The following is a 23,934-nucleotide window of genomic DNA, read 5'->3' on the forward strand; positions in this document are numbered from 1 at the left end:
TTCAAAAATCTAATCTTTATTGACATTTCCATAATTCAACATCTGGCGTCAACAGACTTCTTCCCAGGCATGGTCTTGGGTCAATTCTTCCCAGGCATGGTCTTGGGTTGTCACCTCACATTTCCTGAGAAGGAGAAACAGTTCAAAGCTGTTACAAGTGTATTCACTATTCTCACGGTTTAGAGGACAAAATAGATTGAAACACTGTCTGACATATGCTGCTCACCAATCAGTGGACTGAGGTGCCGGTGGGCCTCTCTCTTGGCACGTGGGTATGGTAAGTAAGGAGATGTAGGTTCAGGGTGCCGAAAACCATACAGAGAGAAAGAAGGGTTCTTTTCAAGAGGTGTCACGGGCAGCTATGTGCGTGAGGAAGAATCAGGCACAGAGAGCATATAGTTCCACAGGGAAAAAGTGCACTTTAATATTGCACCGAAAACAATGACCACAACACAGGGCGCGGAAAATGTGGACCAACCCAAACACACAGGGTACCAGGTCCGGAGCACGAACACCAAAAATCATACACACGTAACATAGGAGTAATCCCGCACAAAACAAGGACAGGAAGCCTAGCTATAAATAAGGAAGCCCATCAAGCAAACACAAAAGACACAGGTGCAACTAATAACACAAAACAAACAGAAAATGAAAAAGGGATCGTGGCGGCTAGTAGGCCGGTGACAACGACCGCCGAGCACCGCCCGAACAGGCAAGGGAGCCAACTTCGGCGGAAGTCGTGACAAGAGGTGGGTAGAAGCTGGGGCATGGAACCTAGGATTTGGCTGTTATTGGTGGAATTGGTATGGGGGGAGTGATGCTGAATGTTTGGAGGGTTAGAAGGAGCTGGAGGTACTACATACTTCTGATAGTGATGTAAAGTGGGGTCAGGGACACTGTATTGCTGGTAGAGAGGAGGATGAGAGCCAGAGGTATGCTTACTGGGACTACCAGGCTGAGAGTGTGTGTAGTGGTACATGTAGGAATAGTGGCTGGGTGAACTAGGGTGATGGTGTTGAGGTCCAGAGGGAGGAGAAGGCCTATTCTGGTGGGATAAGGGGTCTGGAGGGACATACTTAGAATATTGGTTATGGTGCTGGACAGCTTCCATATGGGGGAGTTGTGGAATCTCTAGATCCTGTGGTGTGCTTGTTGGAGGAACAGGGGCAATATGCTTCCTCTGCAGGTGTTGATGCATAGAGGGACTGACGATACTGAGGGAGGAGGAGGAGAGAGTAGGTGGTTGAGTGACAGGTCTGGTGTGTTGGTTAGGCTTCTCTTGCTGGGGAGAACTGGGGTGATTAGTGACAGAAACAGTAGGATCATATGTCAAAGCCACCTGCACGTAGTCTTGGTACTGCTCAACCCTTTGACTCTGTGATGTCTCAGCAGGCTGAGGGGGTATGGGAAAACTCAGGGGAGAACTTGAAAGGAACTGGCTTAAAAGGGACGGGCTTGATGGGGGTGGAGTGGGTATCATGTGTAACTCGGGATTGTGGATGAAGGGAAAGCAACGGGGGCTTAGCTGGGGACTTGGTGGCTTTGAGTGGTTGGGGAGGAGAAGGGGTAACAACAGCCTTACCCCTGGCATTTTTTGGGGTGTCGGGTAACTTCCGATGTTGTACTACTGGGAGAGGGGGTTGGATGGTGAGAGGGGTTGGGGAATGGATGGGTGTGAAATGGTTTGCGGCTTGTGAGGCAAAAAATACATAGAGTCTGGAGATGCATCAGGCTCATAGTGGGGGGTGTTTAGGGTGTTGTAGGTAAGGGGTTTGGAACAGGCAGGAGAAAGACAGGTCCTTTCCCCTAGATTAGATCTGTACTGTTTAGATGCCATTCTATAGGAGAGGAAAACAATACCCTTACATAAGGCATACATTTTAAAATAAACTGACCAAATAAGCGTAATAAAATCCCCTCTGGAATTCCAGGTACCAACAGCTCACCCACTTACCCCTAATCATAATGTACAGGACACAGTTATAATTAGGTGAGTATCATCAATGGCAGTTGTTACTGCATGGCAGTTGTGTACAGTTCCATACATAGCTTTAACATTACTGTTGTCCCACAAGTTGTGTTGGGAACTACAAACACCAGAGGCTCAGTAGTGTCTTCAGTGTGGTACCAGCACAGGGACGCAGCATACAGGAGCGGCACTCAGTCACCATTTACTAAGGGGGTGAGAAGGTCAGAGGTCAAAGACATTGCTCAGTGACTCCTATTCAACTGGTTTAGGCTGCATCCTGATTCTTCTACCACCCTTCTCCAAAATCGTGCATATGCACTCCCTGTCATGGATTTAACAATGGTGAAAATTCCCTTGAAAACCATTTCTTGCACCAATCCAATGCATGTGTGTGGAGAATTGGGATGCAGTCATAGTCAAGATAGATCATGTCAATTTACCATGGCATGAGATCATAATTCCTGTACATACAGTATTTACTCCACGGTCTCCTCTCCATAGATCATCAGATCCATCTCAGATCCCAGACATGTGGCCTGGGGAGAGGGCACCTCACTGGAGGCGAGGCCCTCACTGGAGATCCATACCAATACACTGGCAAAAAAAACAACATTTTTAACCTTTATTTAACTAGGCAAGTCAGTTAAGAACAAATTATTTTTTACAATGACGGCCTACACCAGCAAAACCCGAACGACCCAAGACCAAACATCCACAGCATTTAGTCCAAAACAGTCAGAACAGAAATCCACTCAGTCTTCACAAGTGAGAGGGGCAGATGGGAAAGGACAGGAAGTGGAGATTGAATACCTCCTGGTGAACAAAGCATCCATTGTAGTGTACCATCAGGACTGCCTCTGTCTTCAGTTTGAGGCCTTAGCCCAAAGGGAGGTGGGACAGGGCCAGCAGAGAGGCTGATTGGGACAGGGCCAGCGGAGAGGCTGACTGGGGACAGGGCCAGCGGAGAGGCTGATTGGGACAGGGCCAGCGGAGAGGCTGACTGGGGACAGGGCCAGAGGAGAGGCAGGGACGTCCACTAGGAAATTAGAAGTAACGACGGTAATAAGAAGCAGCATCATTCACTGACTGGTAGTGAGAGAATTGATTAAGTCAAATACTACTGTCTGGACATTATGTAAGTGCTCAGACCACCTGATAGCTAATTTAGACCTAGTCCTAAATGGCACCTTATTCCCTACATAGTGCACTACGTTTGACCAGAGCTCTATGGGGAATATATAGGTAATAGGGTGCGATTTAGGACAGACTCTGATTTAGTAAGTTTAAGACCAGCACAGTATTATCATAGGTTTTCAGCCATCCCAATAACCTGACTGACTAACAGGTCTTGAGTGAATGGATACAGATCTTTATTGAAAAGCAATGTTAACTGTGTTAAGCTAGAAGCTCCATAAGACTTCCACAAGGCCTACGAGTGTTACAATGTGACTTCCACAAGGTCTACTGCAGTATAACTTCCAAAGGGCCTACGAGTGTTACAATATGACTTCCACAAGGCCTACTACAACAGGACTTCCACAAGGTCTACTGAAGTATGACTTCCACAGGGCCTACTACAGTATGACTTCCACAAGGTCTACTACATAATTACTTCCACAAGGCCTACTGCAGTATGACGTCCACAAGGCCTACTACAGTATGACTTCCGCAAGGCCTACTGCAGTATGACTTCCACATGACCTACTGCAGAATGACTTCCACAAGGCCTACTGCAGTATAACTTCCACAAGGCCTACTACAGCATGACTTCCACAAGGTCTACTGCAGCATGACTTCCACAAGGCCTACTGCAGTATGACTTCCACAAGGCCTACTGCAGTATGACTTCCACAAGGCCTACTACAGTATGACTTCCACAAGGCCTACTGCAGTATGACTTCCACAAGGCCTACTGCAGCATGACTTCCACAGGCCTACTGCAGTATGACTTCCACAAGGCCTACTACAGTATGACTTCCACAAGGCCTACTGCAGTATGACTTCCACAAGGCCTACTGCAGTATGACTTCCACAAGGCCTACTACAGCATGACTTCCACAAGGGCATGACTTACTGCTGTATGACTTCCACAAGGCCTACAGTATGACTTCCACAAGGCCGGCTGCTCCACAGGCCTACTGCAACATGACTTCCACAAGGCTTACTGCTGTATGACTTCCACAGGGCCTACTGCATTATAACTTCCACAAGGCCTACTGCAGTATAACTTCCACAAGGCCTACTACAGCATGACTTCCACAAGGCCTACTGCAGCATGACTTCCACAAGGTCTACTGCAGTATGACTTCCACAAGGCCTACTGCAGTATGACTTCCACAGGGCCTACTGCTGTATGACTTCCACAGGGCCTACTGCTGTATGACTTCCACAAGGTCTACTGCAGCATGACTTCCACAAGGCTTACTGCTGTATGACTTCCACAGGGCCTACTGACTTCCACAAGGCCTACTGCTGTATGACTTCCACAAGGCCTACTGCAGCATGACTTCCACAAGGCCTGCTAGTGTTAAAATAAATGGCTTTACATACATCTGTCAATTAAGAAGTTTGGAATGTCCTGTTTTGTGGAATGTGAACATCAGGATGTCGTTCCCACAATGGACAGTGGGGTCCACCGCTGTATGGCATGCCTATGATGTCCCTGCTGGGGTTCGAGCCCAGGGACTGGAGAGTAGATCTGCTGTTTAACTGAGGCAATATCTTCAGGACATTGGGTTACATTAGAACAGACCCATTATCATGTGTAAGATAAGGACATACTTGTATTATTTTGTAGCCTAAGACTAGAAATACACCTATATATTTACTTACTTGAGAAGGTGTCATGGTCAGGCTGATATTGCTGTTGGACATTACCATGGTACCCACTGAGCATCCTGTAATTGACAACACAACGTTCCCCAAGACATGTCCAAAGTAGGCCTACCTACTGTAGGCCCACCTACTGTAGGCCCACCTACTGTAGGCCCACCTACTGTGCAAAAGGACAGCTTTGAGGTGAAAAAATCCCATCTAGGAAAAGTGGAACCACCAATTTGACCTCAGAATGTGAAACTCTACATGCGAAATTTGATTATAAAGCCAAATCTGTATATTAGACCTGACAGCTGTAATTCCAAACTGATTATGCAAATGTAGAGCGCTTCTCACATGTGCGGTTAATTAACAAAACAAAAATCTGGTTGGATTTCATCATGGAAGAAAATGAGACACAGTAGAAAGAATTTGTTAATACCTTGAAATATTGAGGGTAAAAATGTAGGCCTATAGGCTAAAGTACAAAATAACATCCATAAACTATGTGGGGGGGAAACATTGCTATGGAAATGACGTGTGCAGTATATCATTACCCAAAACACGAATAGGTCATGGCTGTTGCTATTCTACTCATATTTTGAGTTGCTGCTGCAATACTGCGTACAGATGGGAATTTGGTGTTGTTGTTTACTTATAGGAATGTGAGGTATTTATATATTGTATTTCTCATGTGTTGAGAGCTCATTGTAACAGGGAGAGGTGTAGCCTACATATTGCTTTGAGGGCGGGGGGGGAGGGCTAGAGTGGAGCGCAACATGTTTGTTTGGTTCCTTTTAGAATTAAGAATATACTACAAACTGGGACTATTCTACACACATTCTGTACACAGCCGTAATTGTTATTCCATTCATTCAACGAGCTTCTTTGAAGATCACTTAGCTTCACGCAGTGTTTTGACAGAGGGAAACGTTGCCTATTTTGTCATAGACTTTTAAAGTTCCTGACTTTTTAAAGATACGAAAAAGTTTGAGGATATGGGTGGGGTTTGGGAAAGGGGAAAGGGAGGGAAGGGGCCGAAGAGGAAAAAAAGAGTGATGTGTAGGCTATGAATTCGATGCTGGGTGGGTCTAACGTTACAGCTTTTCAGAATTGCAAATAACTATCGTGCGTAAAAGCTCCTTCACAGGTAATGTTTATCAGCCTAATGCGGTTTACAATTTCTATTCAATGGGATTGGTGGAGGGTTGGTACTGTTTAGCGATTTTTTTGGAAGGCTCTGTGGGCGAAAACAATAGTTTTGGGGAGGTATTTAAACGTTTTATAATGGAACTACATTCAGTTGATAAGGACGTTCTGGAAGGATAACATGGATTTCACTTTTGCGAGCGGCAAAAAAACGTCAACATAGGTTTACTTCTTGAATAGTATTATAGATCATATTTTAATCAAGATTTTGTATTCATTTATGTATAACACATATGTTTCAGACTCACTTCTGTCGTCGTATTCTCGCGCTCTTTTCTCATAGCCTGTGTATGGGGCCCGTTGCAACTAACGGGGATAGCGTCCATAACAAACCGTAATGTGCAGCCTAGTAGTCCAGTTAAAATACATGGCCACGTTGAATAGCCTATTATTTTTCTCTACTGAAACTTGCTATTGAGTCAAAAAAATATATGCATATATTCAGGTTAATAATGATTAGTCTAAACGTTTAGGCCTAATAACTTTATACACTTGAGTAACTTTTTAAACAATGTTGTTGTGATGGTAGACCTATAGAAACAACCATTATTACTTTACCCTCTAAGCGGTCTAATTGTAGTTGATAACAAATAAACGAATCTATAAACTCATTTTATAGGCTAAACGTGAATGAGCAATCGAATCCAATGATTTGAGTCGTATTTGAAACGAGTCCAATTGATCATTTAGGTAGAGCGCTCTTCTATCCCAGACCTGGATCAAAAACAGACGTCAAATACTTAGTGTGCTTGATTTATCTGGGAGTTTGCACTTTTGGGTCTATTTTATTATTCCCATTGTAGGCAAACCAATTTAAACACAATACAAGCATTTTAAAATATTTGAGCGAGATTTGTTATGCCTCGTATTTAGCAAGTAAATACCAATAAGATAATTAACCAATAAGGCCCGATGGTGGTGTGGTATATGGCCAATATACCACGGCTAAGGTTATTCTTAAGCACAATGCAACGCAGAAGGGCCTGGAACAGCCCTTAGCCATGGTATATTGGCAATATACCACAAACACCAGAGGTACCTTATTGCTGTTATGAACTGATTACCAACATAATTAGAGCAGTAAAAATAAATGTTTTGTACCCGTGGTATATTGGCTAATATAACAAGGCTTTCAGCCAATCAGCATTCAGGGTTCGAACCACCCAGTTTCTGATAAGCAGCAAAGCCTACTCACTGTATATCTTTCCACAACACATCTTTTCTCAGTTAGTCACAATGTTGGTCCTGGCTGGAATCGTTGTTCTTCACATTACTGCCATCATCCTGCTTCTGGTTGCAACCATTGATAATGTAAGTAAATAAATATCCCCTCTCCTTTTTCTTACTTTCACATGCTTCCAATGTCACCTCAGTGACCCCTTCTTTTCCATCTGTTCTCCTGCTCCATATGAACTTCAGAACGTCTTTATGGACACCATAATAAATACAGGGGCTAGAACAAAAATGTCCACCGTTGGGCCTAAGTATCCAACACTGAAAACACGGTTACAACACTGCTATGAGATGATATAGCTGTTAGTACGTTTTGTTACAATGACTTTGCTACTCTTCTCCTGTGTTGTTTCCTGCAGGCCTGGTGGCTCACAGACTCAGTGGCCACAGATGTGTGGGGCCGGTGGGAACTGTCAGGCTCAGCTTGGCACTACACCAACCTCAAAGGAGACTATGCTGAAGGTATAGTACAGATGCCGTATCTTAATTTGATGACCCTGTTGTTGCAGGAATGTTCCTGCCCAGCAGGAAATACAAACTTGTAGTGTACTCAAGGTTTGAAAAGGCTTTGAAAGTTTGTAATTTCTACTTTAAAATGTCTGACTTGATTTTCCCAACGAAAAATGTATCAACCCCTACAAAAATGTCATTCACATTTCCTGTTGCTGCAGGATTATTTTCCTGCAGGTTGAAACTGGCTCACATTAAGATACAGCATCTGTGTGCTCACCTCTTGTTATGGCTACACAGTATTAGCTTCTACCAAAACAAGATAGAGTGGACATGTGCGTATGCTTATACTCGCTCGGTAGGCAGGGGTCGAATTAAGCTTCCAAAGTGAAACTAGTTTTGATGTGTTCCTTTTACTATGGTGAGTTCCCAGAATGGTTTTATTTCTACCCCTGCTGGTAGGCCTACATGACATGGACAAAATAAATATATATATTTTGTAATTATTATGAATTAAAATAAATGACTGTCATTGTTCTGTATGACAAGATTATATTGTGTCAGGATCAGTATGTGCATCTTCCCATATCATGGAGCCCTGTTCTCTCTGTACCCCCCTATAGAATACCTCCAGGTAGTGCAGGCCGGAGCAGTGCTGGCCTGCATCTTCTCCATCCTGGGCCTGTTTGTGTTTGTGGCTCAACTCTTCACCTTGTCCAAGGGCCAGAGGTTCACCTTCTCTGGAGCCTTGATGCTCATCTCCTGTAAGTAGCTTGGGGCCCTGTATTTGCATCTTTATACTGTATAATCTATGTAATGACATTGATATAAACACAGTGTATATGTTTTGTTGTAGTCCAGCACTAGCAAACATAACTAATAACTGATGTAAACTGATAACTAATCATCCGATCTTTGAATGCACACCCTGTGGGTGGTTCCCCATGAGAATGGTTGAAAAACACTATTGTTTATTGCTATAACTATCACTGTTATTTAAGGTTGAAATGGTCTCATCAGCAGTTGTATGAGTGACTTTGAGGTGATGTTTCCAGTACAGCACATAACTGTTATTAACCTAACAGGTGTTTTTAAATCTCCCCTCGTCTCCATCTAGGTCTGTGTGTAATGATTGCTGCCTCCATCTACACGGACATCTTCCACAAGCAGGACCAGGGCTGGTTCGGACACTCTTTCATCCTGGCCTGGATCTCCTTCGTTCTCACCTTCATACTGGGCGTCATCTATGTGGTGCTGCGCAAGAAGAGCGAGTAGAGGAACAAGGGATGAAGGGTAGGAGAGGAGGATTGTAAGGAAGGATAGTTTTTATTACGTTTTTGCATTGTGTTGGAAAGGGATGGAGGGAGGGTAGGGGTCTTATTTAGTTTATTAACAGTCCCAGTATTTAGATTTTTCTTGTGAGGAGGAAGGTGGTACAGAAGGGGGGAGAGCGGACCCCAAAGAATTGTATGCACAATCAATTTCTATGCAGACTACTGCATGCCTGTTCAAATGGGAGATTTGTAATGTTTAATTGATATAGTACTGTATATTTCAAGGTATGCTACATAGCTGTTGCAGTACTTGAACAATCAGCAAACAAGCTTAATTTCCAGTACATGTTTTAAAATAAATTTGAATTTTTATTTTTTATAACTGAAGTATTTTATAACCAATTGTAATTGTTTTTTAAAAACTAAATACATTGTAACCGTTTGTTGTGTAATTGTCGTAACGTGTATTCTAAGTGCATTTTAATCACGTGTGTGATTCTGAGTTTTGGTTGGCTGCTATATCAAAGTACATTTTAATTTGTACAAGTGAAAAAGGTAAACCAGGAACAGAGGTCAATGCGGTGTATGTAATATCACCATTTATTATAATGCAGTAGAGGGATTCTGTTTTGTAATTACATTGGAATTTAAGCCATGTTTGTTCAGACTATACAATTTATTAACAAAATAAAAACGCTAGAAAAAAAGCATATTTTTCATTCATATTTCATCTATTCAACATATTTCCAATAAATAACTATTTGATGCAAGACTTCACCACGAGAGCAATCCTGTGACCACTAATAGGCATAACAGGGGATGCAGTAAGATGTACAGTATGTCCAACGACATGCTTGGTCCGGTTCCCATGTTCTTTTAGAAAAGGCAACCCCACCAAAACATTATTCAAGAGGCCCTACAACAGACCAAGACAGAGACAGGAATGTTCCATTATGTGTCATTCCGAGGGGGTGTAGTGAGTTGATCTGGACTGTACTAAATCCCCTGTCCAGAGGGGGTGATCCGCTCTTGCACCACCAGGTGAAGGAGGTGGTTCTGCTCTGCTGAGAGAAGAGGCCTGAAGAAGAAGAATTTACTGTCCATTTTCCTTACAGTCTACGGAAATGTTCTTAACAATTTAGAGACAAGATATCAATGAGAAAATCATAAGGAAAAAAACTCAATTCAAATGTGTATTGCAGCTAAATAGCTACCACATGACAGATTGTATTTTATTTTTGCTTACCAGAGTTCTGGTTGAAGAGACTTGAGGGACTCTGTGTCTTTTTCCTGGCAAGCCATCTGCAACAACACAATGATAGACTGATATAGACTTAAGACTTCGAAAGCCCAGCATAACCACCAATATAGATCAGCATAAATCCTTAAATCAAAACAATAACAAAGCGTCACCCTGCCTTTGTTTTTGTAAAATGCTGAGGGACGGGCCTGGAGAAACATAACCACTCTAATTCATATACAGAGCTATGGATGCAAGGGCTTGACCATCCATGATATCAACATTATAGTTTTAATCATGTTGTTAGGCTGTACAGTTTTTGTTTACATTTGCATTGTTTACAAACATTGGAGTAAAACAAGCTTATATTTTGGGTTCTGATGGGGTACGACAGTTGAACTAAGCTCATGAGGCATTTACAAAGATATATTCTTCAAGAATACCATTCATTCATAAGATGTAGCAACAACGGTTTCTTGCTTTAAAGTTGACTCAGTGCTACAATTATGCTCATATTAATAATCCTCATGTGAGACACTTGACCTTCTCACCCAGTACATCAAGGGCCAATACATAGCTATCTTGTGGGATAGAGTCTAGTAAGGAAATATGCCACATACCACAACTGACTGCAGAAGCAGGAAGACATTCTCAGGTAGGAAGGTCACTACAACGAGAGGGTTGGAAATACAAGTTTAACAATATATAATTATGAACTTTGTTCTCACACCCCAACCTTGCTAGTGTTGTGTGTATGAGTGTTTAAGGTCAGTCAGGTTAGAATAATGGCTGTAGTGTAGTTACCCTGACTATGAGGGTCAAACGACTCCCAGGCGTATCTCTCCAGGGTCTGGGCATGCTCTGGCAACAACTTCTGGGGAGGAGGCTGCAAAAGGCATTGACATTCGTTCTCAGCTTTCAGAGAGATTTACGCAATTTAGCAGTGATAAATCATCTGTAAGTGTTTGTAGGAAGGAATTGAATACAAGTGAATTGAAATGTAATGGTATAAGAAGGCACAACGATCGTTGCGATGCTGTGCTTACCTCAAGCAGCATCAGCAAAAGTACTCTAGAAATCTCACACTTGGCCACAATGTCCAGAAATGCACCTAAGAAGACAATGAGCAGATGAAAGGCATACTGTTATCAGTTTCAGAATAGTTCATGAACTTCCTGCTTTAACACAGGAAGTGATGAGTTAGCCACAAGTGTTGGGCCAGTCCATTATGTCTTCACCAACGGGGGTGCTGGTGCCGGGCAGTTGCAGTCCCCTCTCCTGACACATCAGCTGCATCTCTGTCAGCACGGACAGCGCGCCGTCATAGTCACCTGACACACAGAGAACAGACAATGTCTATTACAGGATTATGATGTTGTTGTTAGGATTAGAAACACACAAAAACACACACCAGAGTTGGGGTCAGGTCAATATCAATTCCAGTAAATTCAGAAATTGAATTGCACTCCACTGGAGAAAATCCATGTCCAAAGCAATTTATTGGAATTGACATGGTCTTGAACCCAACTCTGGTATACTCTAGTCCCCAACACATGGATACGCTTCAACGGACATCTGGACCACATGCAGGTAATCCCCATACCATAACCCAGTTTCCTGGCTCGGAGATCAATACGGAGTCGAAAACAAAGAACAACACAAATCTTCACCTATGGTCCAGACCCATCAACCCCCACCGATCCCGCCACTGTACTCACGGGTGAGTATTTTGCAGATGGCCATCTCTCCCATAGACAGCAGAGACTCAATGGGCTGCTGTGTCTGGAGTTCTGCTGCTCTCTGGTAGTGAACTATGGCCTCACCTGGTCTGTTCATCTCCTATAGATGAAGATGAGAAGAGCGAGGAAGAGGGAGAGAAAGGGAGAGGGAGGGGGAGAGAACAGCAGACAGAGAAACAGAGAAAAAAAGAGAGAAGGAGAGAGAGAGAAGGATGAGGAGGGATGATCATATGATCTTAATTCACTACACAGACTGACATAGAAGAGGAATGGTTGCAAATCTATCTTTTGTGATCAGTTTGGTCCATTACCTTGAGGGCATTGCCAAGTTCCAGGGATAGACTGGCAGCCATGACAGGCTGGTTCATCTCAATGTACACCTGAAACACATTTGTAAAACACAGCATTATACTACTGTCTCCAGAGGAATCTAGGGGAAAGGCCAGGGAAAATGGGCTGTTAGTATGTATGGGAAATTCTCCAGATGCTTGGTCTCTTGCTTGATCTCTTTGTAGCTGTTACTTCAGATGGATTCAACAATAAACTAAAGAGGATTAGATTATCATTTAAATGCCTAGCAAAATAAAGATATTCTGATGGATCATTTTCCCTTTCACAGCTGTTGTTCACCAAGCCTGGTTAAACTAGACTGAATGCTGCGCTCACTTTTGTCTCACTTCATGTCAGTCAGTTCCATCTGGTTTAATAAGGAAGCTTATAGTCTTGACTGGACGTTCTTTGAAACCCCTTGACTGGCAGCTCTTTGAAACGCCTCTGTCAAGAAACGTGGATGCAGTGAGCAGTGTTGCAGTCAAATCATCTCAAGCAAATTTGGTGAAACGTAAAGCAACTCAATACAACATTAAAATTACATCAATGATGTTTTTTATTTTATACATCTATGTCTTTGTGATGCAGTTCACAGCAGCACTGACGGATGTGTTGACATGACAGAGTTTTGAATGCCCCCTTTGTTCCATGCTGGCTGAAGACCAAGCTAGACAGTAACTAGCTAACACCAGGCACAGATGGAAGTATCTTTGCCATAGATGAAAAGCAAACTTTTAATTTATTTGCTGACAACCTACAGTCAAATTTTGCACCAGTAAAGTAGCTATCTAGCTACTGTATATAAACCATGCCCCTCTGCAAACACGTGCTGTCCCCCTATCCCGTTAATAATCCCGCCTCCTGAAGTAAAAGTGTTTGACATGGGGGAGGAGACCAGTAACTTTAGGATCAAACTTTACCAATGTAGAAGCAACAGTCATGTGTCATACTTTGATCTGGTTTTATCCAAATATCATCAAATTGAATGAAAAACATGATTTTGACTGTTCGTGACCTTTAACTTATGACCTGTTTGTGTATCTCTATTCTATTATGTCAAACATTTGTAGTCTTTTTTACCTTGATGGCGAAGCTGTAGCAGTTGAGTGCGGCCTGCAGGTGCTCGTCGAAGCCTGGGGCTTGTAGTGCTCTGTTCTCCTTCTCAGAGAGCAGGAAGAGCCGGGCAGCATCGGTCAGGGCCAGGGCCTCCCCAGGAGCATTGAAAAGAGTCTGCTCACACCTGTGGGTTCAGGTAGGATATAACAGGTATAGATTATATATTGTAATGTGAGATATCTAATTTACATTGTAGTAGGAAATAATGTTGGTTGTAGGATACTTACAATGGAGGAGAAAGGGCAATATTGATCCATCAATCTATGCTACCCATGTCTGTATGATATTAATATGGGCAAACAATATGTTCTGATTAGGTGGCAATAGTTAGAGATGGAGACTTACCTTGCCATTGCAAGGTCACAGAAGGCTGCATACTGAAGGCAGTCTTGCTGCTTCAGCTCTTTAGCCAACTGGCCTGCAACCAATCAGAAATACTGGGTGAGATGCAAGCCACATAATCAACAGAAGTTGTGCAAATGGTGTACTTAATAGTAGGGGTCATCATCTGAAAACATGAACATATGAATGAATTGTTGATATGTCAGAAACATGGTTATTAGTCATTTTTTTTTTGCCAGGACACATTAGCTACTCACCAAACTGCTCACTTGCTTCTGCTACATTGGGTTTCCGAAGAAAACGTCTAAGGTGGGCAAAGTGAAATTACAACTAAGCCAGTAGGGACAACAGATTGTCAGACATGTTTAGTTAGCTAGTTGCCGTTAGCCTAGTAACTACTGCTCTAGTACCTGATTGGCTACAACGCTAGAAAACCAACGTCAGCTAAACAATCATTATCATTCAGGGATGAGGATTCATTTGAAACAGCTAACTAATTATCTATCTAGTGAGTTTAGCCAAAACATGGTAAAAATGGCAAAATAAATAAATATAACGCTTTTGATGCTTTCTTTGGACTTATGGAACTGACAGAAAGTTTTGCCGGCTACCGTTAGCTAGCTAGCTGTGAAATCCTGGCTCGCAATTCAAAAGATTAGACGATCATGCATTACACATAGTCACTCGAATGGATACACAGAACAAAGACAAGAAAGTAATAAATCGTACTTTTTCAATTTATTTGATACAGCACGATATCTCATCAGAAAGTCCCCCTCCGCTGCCATGGTCAACAATAGATGAAAAACGTAAATAAACCAAACCCGGAAGTAGAGATGGGAGACGCGTTTCGATTGGTTCTTACTCAAAATAGCCTAATAGTCTCATTGGATACAATCTTATTATGGTGGGACTTTGGAGAACAAGGGTTCAGTTTGCAAAATCTCTCGTTAAAATTAATCTGACATATTGCAGATATCTGTTATTTAGACAAAATAACAACCAGAGACATTCCGTGATGATAACAACCAGAGACACAGCAGTTTATTTTCAACAGAAGTCACGAAGCTGCAGGGTAAAATACATACGTGATTTTAGGTCTGTGTAAAAGAACAAGAGAGATTGCAAAATCAGGAAAATATAGGCATATAGTTTCCCAAACACAGTGCAGATGCCAGTAGGTCAGAAATTCTCATAGACGCATTCAAATATTCCTTCCCCTTGCGGCGTTGCATTCTCCATCTGTAGGAGGAGTGGGAGAGAGGTCAGGACAGTAGCATCCCCATTAACTCGAACAGCTCTTTATCAACATTATTGGTAGATATAGGTCTACTCATATATAGAATATAGTAGAAAAATAGAATACAATTAAATATAATATATCTGGAATGACAAAACCAAGGCTTTAGTGATTTATATTTCCTGGTTAGTGTATGTTCACACTGACCGATTCCTTTGACTTTCTCTTTACTTTTCCTTTCCTCTGGACAGATTCACGGTTTACTGCTGCTGCTGGTGCTCCTGGGGTCAAGACCTCATAGACAGATGCTGGCGGAGACTCTAGACTCTGAGAGAGGAGAGAGTTCCAGGTGAGACACATTCATTCTTGTAGATCACATAGGGCCTACAGTGGATGTGGAAGTTAATCAAAACAGTGGATCTTTGTTGATGATATTCTTTTGATGACCCACACACAGCTTTGACATGTGTCAAGGTCAGTTTTGTTGTTGTGGTTCAACTCGTAAAATCAATGTGAAATAGTTACAGCAAGTCAATGGAGATAGAGAGACATGCTTACAGCGTAAACTGGAGCAGAGGCAGCTGCATTCACTGATGTGTTACCGTTCTCCTCCTCCTCTTCATTCTCCCCTCTATTCCTTCCGCTTACTCCACTACCGGTACTTCCATTCTTCAATATAAATTGACCCCGGAAATCACAAGTTAACACACACACGGACTGATAAAATGACAACATACCAACCACAACAGAAGGGTACAAAAATATACAGTGTTTCAGAACCTCCACCAAACCTTTCTCAAACCTCTTACCCATTGGCTTTTGAACACGTATATGGAGCCGATCACACTGAAGATGAGGAGGCCTGTGGTAAGAGCCCCCAACACGATGAAAAGGATGAAACCAGAGTAAAGCTGCCGGTACCCCTCGTCTGAAAGAGAGACAGAGACAAATACAGAGACACAGAGACACAGAGATACAGAGACAATAAACATGGTACCATTAGAGTTTGTCCAGTGTCAGTCAATGGCTGAACACTTTGGTTGCAAGTAGATTAATGTCAAGTGAGAAAAAAAAGAGTTAGAGGGCTTTTTATTTTCATGACGACAATCGTGCGTGTTGTTGATGGTGGCGTACGTCTGACATTCAGCTGACATCTACGGTGTTTGTACCAAAAAAGGTCCCTTTTAAAAAGGATTGTGTTTTCACTGTCATGTCACCAATTCCTGTTACTCAACATGTGGACAACAGAAGTTTCACTAACTGACTAAATGTTATCTTTCTATCATCCCTTCATTTTCTTCTTCTTCTACCACACACTCACCTTTCACCAGAAGGGTCCAGAAGATCTCCACATTTTTATACTTGCAGTTATACTCTCCTGAGTATGAACTGTTATATGCTGTTATTTCCAAATTAAATGTTCTTGTTTTTGTTTCAGGAGAAAAGAGAATAATCCATTCTTTTATCTTCTTTTGTTCTGGAGGCCCAGAGCAGACTAAGTTGCTGGAGCTCTGATTCATTGGGATGGTCACTTTGGGTTTGTAATGGACCGTTTCTCCTGCCAGAGCCACCCTGATTCTGTCCGGTATGGAGATGGCTGGGTTGGCTTCTAAATGACACAGGGGGATGTAGAGTAAGGCTCAATCTGACATTGAAGAACCAAATAGACAACTTACTTATGTATTGATTTGCAATACTTTTGTTATAGCCCGCTAGAAATACATTGATATACAATGTTGATGAGAAAAGACAGTTCTGTAAATGATAAAAGGAATTTCTATCATGACATTTCTAACTTCTGACATAAAAAATGACTTTCAACAGTATCATGGTTTTGGTATTTAAATGTTTTGTTAATTAAATACCCTTACCTTGAGCCTGATGATTTCCCAAACACATCAGGACACACAGAACTCCAACCATCCAGATGCACATTTTGAAGAGACACCAAAGGTTTAGTTTTCCCCCCTCTGTTTCTATTTGTTTGTGGTCACTTGAGATAGGAATACCTGTATCAGTATTGGAAGGATTTACGTAGAATTTCCCAAACAGTGTATGAGTGTCGCTTCAAGCCTTTCCCCTGTTCAGATTGCCCAGAATGTGTATATCTATATCTGCTAGTCTTGGCCTCAGAGAGGTCGCAATACTGGGGTTCCTGTTTTGCTCTGGCCACTTCCTCAAAGTATTAATTAATGTGAGCCTTGTAAAATCCCCAACCATCAGAGATAGAATGACCAAGACACTGTACTGCTCTAGGAGGCATAGACTATAAAATAACAGATACATTTTAAAAATATATAAACAGATTATGAATGAAAGCATGAAGCATTTACAGCAGACAGGGAATGTCCAAAAAGTACAGTTATTACAGTATGTACTCTTGTGTATGCTTTGTTGTGATACAACAGGCAGCTACTGTGTTATTATTGTGTTTGTTACGTCACTCACCAGATCCATCCCAGATGCAGTGTTGAGTTTCCTCCACTGTGAGACAGTGTTGGAGAGACCCAGAGTTAAAGTTCAAACCACACGTGAGCACTAAATGAGAGTCTGGCCCTTCAGATGAAAGAGAGAGAGAGAGGAAAACATCTGAGAAAGAGAGAATGGAATTCGGGGGAGGTGACAAATTGTCTATGTTAATGCAAACCAGGTGAATGTACATCCGTTTGACTTCTCCTCAACTAATGCTCTCAGTCAGTGTGGAAGGAAGAACTGCACAGCATTGCAACACCTCTGCACGAGCCTATGCCTCTTCCCCTCTTCCCTTCTTCCCTCTCTCTCTATTCCCTTCTTTTACAAACTCTTTCCCCTTTTATCCCCCTTTCATTGGCAGAGCTGGAAGCCAACTCTGACCTCACAGCAGCCACTGCACAACAACAGACTTAGAGAGAGAACAGAAATAACATCTGGATACCAGTGAATAAAAATATGTTCACTCTATTTCATACCATTCCCCCTCTCCTTGTCTATACCTAACTCCCCTCCGACCTTAAATCACTTTCTTGCATTCTTTTACCTGGCAGGGCAAATCCACTGTCAACAGTATGGAAGGTATTCACCTGGATTTGGTCAGTTGATGTGTTGGACTGAACTTGGAGGATAACCAGAGCTGGATGAAATGCGTCATCATTTGAGAAATGTGGAGCATTTGCTGTTATACTTTTGGGTTCTTGAAATAATGTCATAGCTCATATAGGATAACAATCATTCTTTACCTCCATCTGCATCAAAGAGAAGGGGAAACAGAGGGGCGGGGAAGGGGGAATGACAGGAAGACTCAAAAGAAAAGTAAATATGAAGAGAACACGTACGTCTGGAAACAGCTGGAACCCAGAAAGAGAGGGGGAGAGAGAGAGAAAGAGGAGAGAGAGAGAGAAGAGAGAGTGAGATGTGTACGCTCCTCAGTCCTCTCACAGTTCACAAATAAAGAGTCCCTAAGTGGGTCCGCACTGCCCAGCCACATTCTCCTGCTAATCACATTACTACTGCAGGGACAGAGAGGAGAAGAGAGGGAAGAGGAAGAGGAGACCAAGGCATTGGAAGAGTGGAGAAAAGGGGGAGATAATACTTCAAATAAAGTGAAGGCACCAAGTTTTATTGAGTGACAACTTGGACCTGCTAAATTAAACCTAATTCCCTGAAGGTGTAAGTATTGTTTCATTCACTCATTTAAAACACGCAATGTACTTCTCATCCAGCAAATGCATTGGTTTGTTGGCCTTGTTTCAGTTGTTTGTGGCACTGTTGTTTTACCGTTGACAATTGAACTGGGATAAATACGGAACCTTATCTTCCTGCATGTGTCTAATTTGTCTGTTTGGTTCTTGATATGTTTATTGAAACAGCTCCACCATATTCAAGTTTCATGTTTCAATGTTTAGTCACCACCTGCACAGGTCACCACAGGTGTAAAACAGTACGGTGAAATCCTTACCATGAGAGCCCTTTCCCAATATTGCAGTGATAATAATATACTGTAGATAATAATAGAAAATATAATAAAAAATAAAATTAAGAATAAAATCCACACAAGAACTACAATGACAGTTAAAGAAACAAGAATGCAAGTACATACAGGTCAGTACCTTATTCAATATGCAGGGATACTGGAGTGGTAGTATATACAGGTCAGTACCAGTACCTTATTCAATATGCAGGGATACTGGAGTGGTAGTATATACAGGTCAGTACCAGTACCTTATTCAATATGCAGGGATACTGGAGTGGTAGTATATACAGGTCAGTACCAGTACCTTATTCAATGTGCAGTCATACTGGAGTGGTAGTATATACAGGTCAGTACCAGTACCTTATTCAATATGCAGGGATACTGGAGTGGTAGTATATACAGGTCAGTACCAGTACCTTATTCAATATGCAGGGATACTGGAGTGGTAGTATATACAGGTCAGTACCAGTACCTTATTCAATGTGTACCTTATTCAAGGGATACTGGAGTGGTAGTATATACAGGACAGTACCAGTACCTTATTCAATATGCAGGGATACTGGGGTGGTAGTATATACAGGTCAGTACCAGTACCTTATTCAATGCAGGGATACTGGTAGTATATACAGGTCAGTACCAGTAGTCAATGTGCAGGGATACTGGAGTGGTAGTATATACAGGTCAGTACCAGTACCGTATTCAATATTCAGGGATACTGGAGTGGTAGTATATACAGGACAGTACCAGTACCTTATTCAATGTGCAGGGATACTGGAGTGGTAGTATATACAGGTCAGTACCAGTACCTTATTCAATGTGCAGGGATACTGAAGTGGTAGTATATACAGGACAGTACCAGTACCTTATTCAATGTGCAGGGATACTGGAGTGGTAGTATATACAGGTCAGTACCAGTACCTTATTCAATGTGCAGGGATACTGGAGTGGTAGTATATACAGGACAGTACCAGTACCTTATTCAATGTGCAGGGATACTGGAGTGGTAGTATATACAGGTCAGTACCAGTACCTTATTCAATGTGCAGGGATACTGGAGTGGTAGTATATACAGGTCAGTACCAGTACCTTATTCAATATGCAGGGATACTGGAGTGGTAGTATATACAGGTCAGTACCAGTACCTTATTCAATATGCAGGGATACTGGAGTGGTAGTATATACAGGACAGTACCAGTACCTTATTCAATATGCAGGGATACTGGAGTGGTAGTATATACAGGACAGTACCAGTACCTTATTCAATGTGCAGGGATACTGGAGTGGTTGAGGTGGGTTCATACATAAAATGGGACTGGTAGTATGATATACATGTAAACAAGGCTGAAAAGTGACTGGTAGCAGAACGGGAGCCTGGAGAACAGTCAATGTCTCGGGTGACCAGAGTCTTTGGCAATTTTCCGTGCCTGATATGGCTTTTAAAGCTTGTTTCTTGTGAGGATAGGTGTTAATTTGTATATTCCACTCTCCCTCTGGTCAGGTTCCAACTGTAACACGAGACCCTCTTATGAAAGCATTTACAAGACTTCTTTCATGAGTCATCATCTAAGATATCCAGAACATTCCAAGTGATTACCAATCCTTCTCAGGGTCTCCGTTCTGGGTATAATCCCCTTCCTGCTCTTTATATAGCCTTGTTTCTGGAACCGATACAATACAATCAAGGTCTTCAAACTGTTTGCTGGTTGGTTGGACACATGGTCATTCTCCTTCTATCACACCACTGTCCTGAAGACACAGGCCCCACTGTCCCTCACACAAAATAGATTTTCTTCAGGCTTTGACATAAACTAATTGAGTTTGCTCAGGCCAACAGGTCATAAGACTGTCTGACTCCTGTCCTTACCACAAATGAATTACCTGTTTTCAGTCACAGTATTGAAAACACACTTGTACATACTTTGAGAGACTTTCAAAGACCCATAGGTAATATAGAGGGTTTCTAAGATGACCTATACCAAACCAACATGTGAACATGCACGTGGATCTGTCTTCAACTCTTAACTGGGCTACGGAGAGACTGTTGGCAGCCTTGTGTGGGAAAAAAATGTTTTCTTCACTCTCTCTCTCTCTCCCTCTTTCTGATTCTTCTCTCTGTCTCTAACTTTCCCTATGTCTTCTGAATGTAATCAAATTGTTGTAATGTCACAGTGAACTGAATTTGGCTAATTGGCAGATTTTTTTCAATCATTCTTGTTGTGTTTTCCTTTTCTTCATAAAAGGCTGTGTCTTCTCATCATGGCCCCTCAAACTGTGATGCTGCTGCTGCTTCTGGCTGCCATGGTGACCATGGCCCAGTCCGTTGGCGAGGAGAACGAACTGGATTATGGGTACTGGAACTACCGGGAGGGAGGTGAGCTAATAAATAAGAACATCCATCCAGCCTACTCAGTTGACGTCAAGGAAAGCAAAAGCAGAAGTGAAAAAGACAGGTCTTTCATAACAACGTCTCTTCTTCCTTTCCTCTGGGGTTGTGGTTGCAGCTGAGAGTGTGAACGTGACCACTGTCCGCAGTGTGACCAGAGTCCTGGACGTCTGGGGAAAACGCATCTTCAACGAGATCAAGACCCTACTCCACTCTCAGCCCAGCACCCTGCTTCCTGACTACTCCAGGTAGGAGTACCAGAGAGACATCTTTACTGTGGTATGGGTCAACAGAGAGTGTACAAATCCATTTTTACATTACTTTCAGAAAGTATTCATACCCCTTGACTTATTGTTGTGTGTTGTGTTACAGCCTGAATTCAAAACAGATGAAGTATATATTTTTTTCTTCCCCATCTACAGACATTACTCCATAATGACAAAGTAAAACATGTTTTTAGACATTTTTGCAAATGTACTGAAAATTAAATACAGAAATACCCCATTTGCATAATTATTCACACTGAGTCAATACATGTTAGAAACACCTTTAGCAGCGATTACAGCTGTCTTTCTGGGTAAGTCTCTAAGAGCTTTCCACACCTGGATTGTACAATATTTGCCCATTTAAAATTCTTCAAGCTGTCAAATTGGTTGTTGATCATTGCTAGACAACCATTTTCAAGTCCTGCCATAGATTTTCAAGCCAATTTAAGTCAAAACTGTAACTAAGCCGCTCAGGAACATCCACTGTCTTCCTGGTAAGCAACTCCAGTGTATATTTTACCTTGTTTTCCGTTATTGTCCTGCTGAAAGGTGACTGTCTCCCAGTGTCTGTTGAAAAGCAGACTGAACCAGGTTTTCCTCTAGGTTTTTTCCTGTGCTTAGCTCCATTTCTGTTTTTTTTTTATCCTGAAAAACTCCTTAACGATTACAAGCATACCCATAACATGGTACAGCCACCACAATGCTTCAAAATATGGAGAGTGATACTCAGTAATGTGTTGTATTGGATTTGCCCCAAACACAACACTTTGTATTCAGGACGAAAAATGAATTTCTTTGCTACATTTTTGCAGTATTATCTTTGTAGTGACTAGGTGTATTGATACACGATCCAAAGTGTAATTAATAAGTTCACCATGCTCAAAGATATTCAATGTCTGCATTTTTTATTTTACCCATACCAATAGGTGCCCTTCTTTGCTAGGCATTGGAAAACCTCCCTGGTCTTTGTGGTTGAATCTGTGTTTGAAATTCACTGGGGTACAGAGAGGAGGTAGTCATTTAAAAAAGCATGCTAACATGATTATTACTCAGAGAGTGATCCATGCAACTTATTATTTGACTTGTTAAGAAAATGTTTACTCCTTACTTATTTAGACTTATCACAACAATGGGGTTGAATACTTATTGACTCAAGACATTTCAGCTTCTCATTTGTAATTCATTTGTAAAAAATGTCTAAAAACATAATTCCCCCCCATTTTAAATTCAGGCTGTAACACAACAAAATGTGGAAAAGGTGAAGGGGGGTGAATACTTCTGAAGGTACTATATGTCTCTATAATTAAGCTGTAGGCCTATGAAGTTATTTCATCTGTCCAACAATGTGTGAATGACATTGCAGATTGATTTTGCTAAGTTCCTGTTTTGACTCTACAAAATATTGACCCGTGCAGATGAATAATTTGAAGTTACTGTCCAGGTTCTTAAAGTGTGATTGATTGCCAGTTTGAAGTGCCTGTTAATAAGTTACTCTTTGTGTCCTGCAGGGTGCGCCCTCTGTCCGAGTCGCTCAACGATCTCTTCAGGGAAGTCACTCTGCTGCACAGGCGTATCACGGAACTCACCCATCGCCTAGCAACCTTGGAACCATTCCTCCGTCGCCACGGCTACCGGGACGAGGGGGAGGAGGAGGGAGGGGGTGGCGGTAGCAGGGCTCTGGCACCTCGGAGCATGAGAGGTGGCGCAGCGAGACTGACGAGGTACACCCTGAAGAAGGCGGTCCCTGTGAGGGGGACTAGGGTGGTGAGGAGGAGGAGGGTGAGAGTATACAACAACGGACAAGTTAGGATGCTGGAGAGTGAGAGATAGCGGGAGGGATTGTGGACTACGGAGGAGTGTGATAGTAGGAAAGTTAGTGTTAGGGTTCTAAGTTCAGTGTGAGGTGAGAGGTCAAAGGTGAAAGAGCGAGAAATTAACGAAATAGAGTGCAAATAATTATAATGTATCAACATCTGATATCTATTGTAGAAAGTTGATGTAAAATGTATGTATTCTCTATCTCTGCTTCATTATTAACAAAGATGTGCATCTGTAGTTGTTGTGTGTATCAACCCATGAGAGAGCAATGATATATTCATTAAACAAACTCATCAAGTCTCAACTGTCTGATCATCTCATACAGAACTAGCCAACTGTGGCTGCATGGCCATGAGAATAATTCAGTCATTTGCATGGAAGCGTGATCATCATTCGATTCAAAACCAATCGCCACACAATTGATTTTAGAGTACCACATTAACAATCCACAATAGAACAAAATGCTACTATTGGAGAGGATGTGGTATGCCACAATGTTATGTTTTGATATCTGACTTTAAAGGGTGACTCCCTATCCTGTTATTCGTTTGGGACTTTGGTG

At 42.1% G+C, this 23,934-nt stretch overlaps 4 protein-coding genes and 1 long non-coding RNA gene across 9 annotated transcripts; 2 read left to right on the forward strand and 3 right to left on the reverse strand.

Moving 5' to 3' along the window:
- Nucleotides 1-7,287, reverse strand: LOC118371498 (uncharacterized). 3 transcript variants are annotated; one of them, XR_004823018.2, is made up of 4 exons: nucleotides 7,188-7,287; nucleotides 4,802-4,866; nucleotides 227-3,005; nucleotides 1-124 (listed from the first exon to the last, which is right to left on the reverse strand). XR_004823018.2 is itself a non-coding variant. In XM_052506381.1 (3 exons), exon 3 carries the CDS (start codon nucleotides 1,589-1,591, stop codon nucleotides 596-598), a length of 996 nt encoding a protein of 331 aa, XP_052362341.1. In that variant the 5' UTR covers nucleotides 1,592-3,005; nucleotides 4,802-4,866; nucleotides 7,188-7,287; the 3' UTR covers nucleotides 1-595. The 3 variants fall into 3 exon arrangements, 1 of the variants encoding a protein (XP_052362341.1); XM_052506381.1 differs by having other exon boundaries at nucleotides 1-3,005; XR_008111574.1 differs by lacking the exons at nucleotides 4,802-4,866; nucleotides 7,188-7,287 and having other exon boundaries at nucleotides 227-3,862.
- Nucleotides 5,868-9,336, forward strand: LOC118371759 (epithelial membrane protein 2-like). Its single transcript, XM_035757331.2, has 5 exons — nucleotides 5,868-5,933; nucleotides 7,220-7,303; nucleotides 7,585-7,687; nucleotides 8,299-8,439; nucleotides 8,793-9,336. Exons 2-5 carry the CDS (start codon nucleotides 7,229-7,231, stop codon nucleotides 8,948-8,950), a joined length of 477 nt encoding a protein of 158 aa, XP_035613224.1. The 5' UTR covers nucleotides 5,868-5,933; nucleotides 7,220-7,228; the 3' UTR covers nucleotides 8,951-9,336.
- A 186-nt stretch (nucleotides 9,337-9,522) lies between these two features.
- f8a (coagulation factor VIII associated) lies at nucleotides 9,523-14,742 on the reverse strand. Its single transcript, XM_035756964.2, has 12 exons — nucleotides 14,446-14,742; nucleotides 13,974-14,020; nucleotides 13,720-13,792; nucleotides 13,339-13,498; nucleotides 12,240-12,308; nucleotides 11,908-12,028; nucleotides 11,428-11,520; nucleotides 11,236-11,300; nucleotides 10,994-11,075; nucleotides 10,810-10,856; nucleotides 10,196-10,251; nucleotides 9,523-10,027 (listed from the first exon to the last, which is right to left on the reverse strand). Exons 1-12 carry the CDS (start codon nucleotides 14,502-14,504, stop codon nucleotides 9,946-9,948), a joined length of 954 nt encoding a protein of 317 aa, XP_035612857.2. The 5' UTR covers nucleotides 14,505-14,742; the 3' UTR covers nucleotides 9,523-9,945.
- Nucleotides 14,650-23,676, forward strand: si:ch211-243a20.3 (uncharacterized protein LOC100151507 homolog). Of its 2 annotated transcripts, XM_035756965.2 has the most exons (5): nucleotides 14,650-14,791; nucleotides 15,208-15,305; nucleotides 21,146-21,276; nucleotides 21,407-21,536; nucleotides 23,063-23,676. In XM_035756965.2, exons 1-5 carry the CDS (start codon nucleotides 14,735-14,737, stop codon nucleotides 23,382-23,384), a joined length of 738 nt encoding a protein of 245 aa, XP_035612858.2. In that variant the 5' UTR covers nucleotides 14,650-14,734; the 3' UTR covers nucleotides 23,385-23,676. The 2 variants fall into 2 exon arrangements, with proteins under 2 accessions (XP_035612858.2, XP_035612860.1); XM_035756967.2 differs by lacking the exons at nucleotides 14,650-14,791; nucleotides 15,208-15,305 and adding an exon at nucleotides 18,297-18,601.
- Nucleotides 19,134-20,190, reverse strand: LOC127922517 (uncharacterized). 2 transcript variants are annotated; one of them, XR_008111576.1, is made up of 3 exons: nucleotides 19,768-19,891; nucleotides 19,656-19,711; nucleotides 19,134-19,265 (listed from the first exon to the last, which is right to left on the reverse strand). It is a non-coding gene; the product is annotated as an uncharacterized LOC127922517 (long non-coding RNA). The 2 variants fall into 2 exon arrangements; XR_008111575.1 differs by adding an exon at nucleotides 20,104-20,190 and having other exon boundaries at nucleotides 19,235-19,377; nucleotides 19,656-20,047.
- Nucleotides 23,677-23,934: the final 258 nt, after the last annotated feature.

The sequence above is a fragment of the Oncorhynchus keta genome, unplaced genomic scaffold (genome assembly GCF_023373465.1).
Source record: "Oncorhynchus keta strain PuntledgeMale-10-30-2019 unplaced genomic scaffold, Oket_V2 Un_contig_26113_pilon_pilon, whole genome shotgun sequence".
NCBI lineage: Eukaryota > Metazoa > Chordata > Actinopteri > Salmoniformes > Salmonidae > Oncorhynchus > Oncorhynchus keta.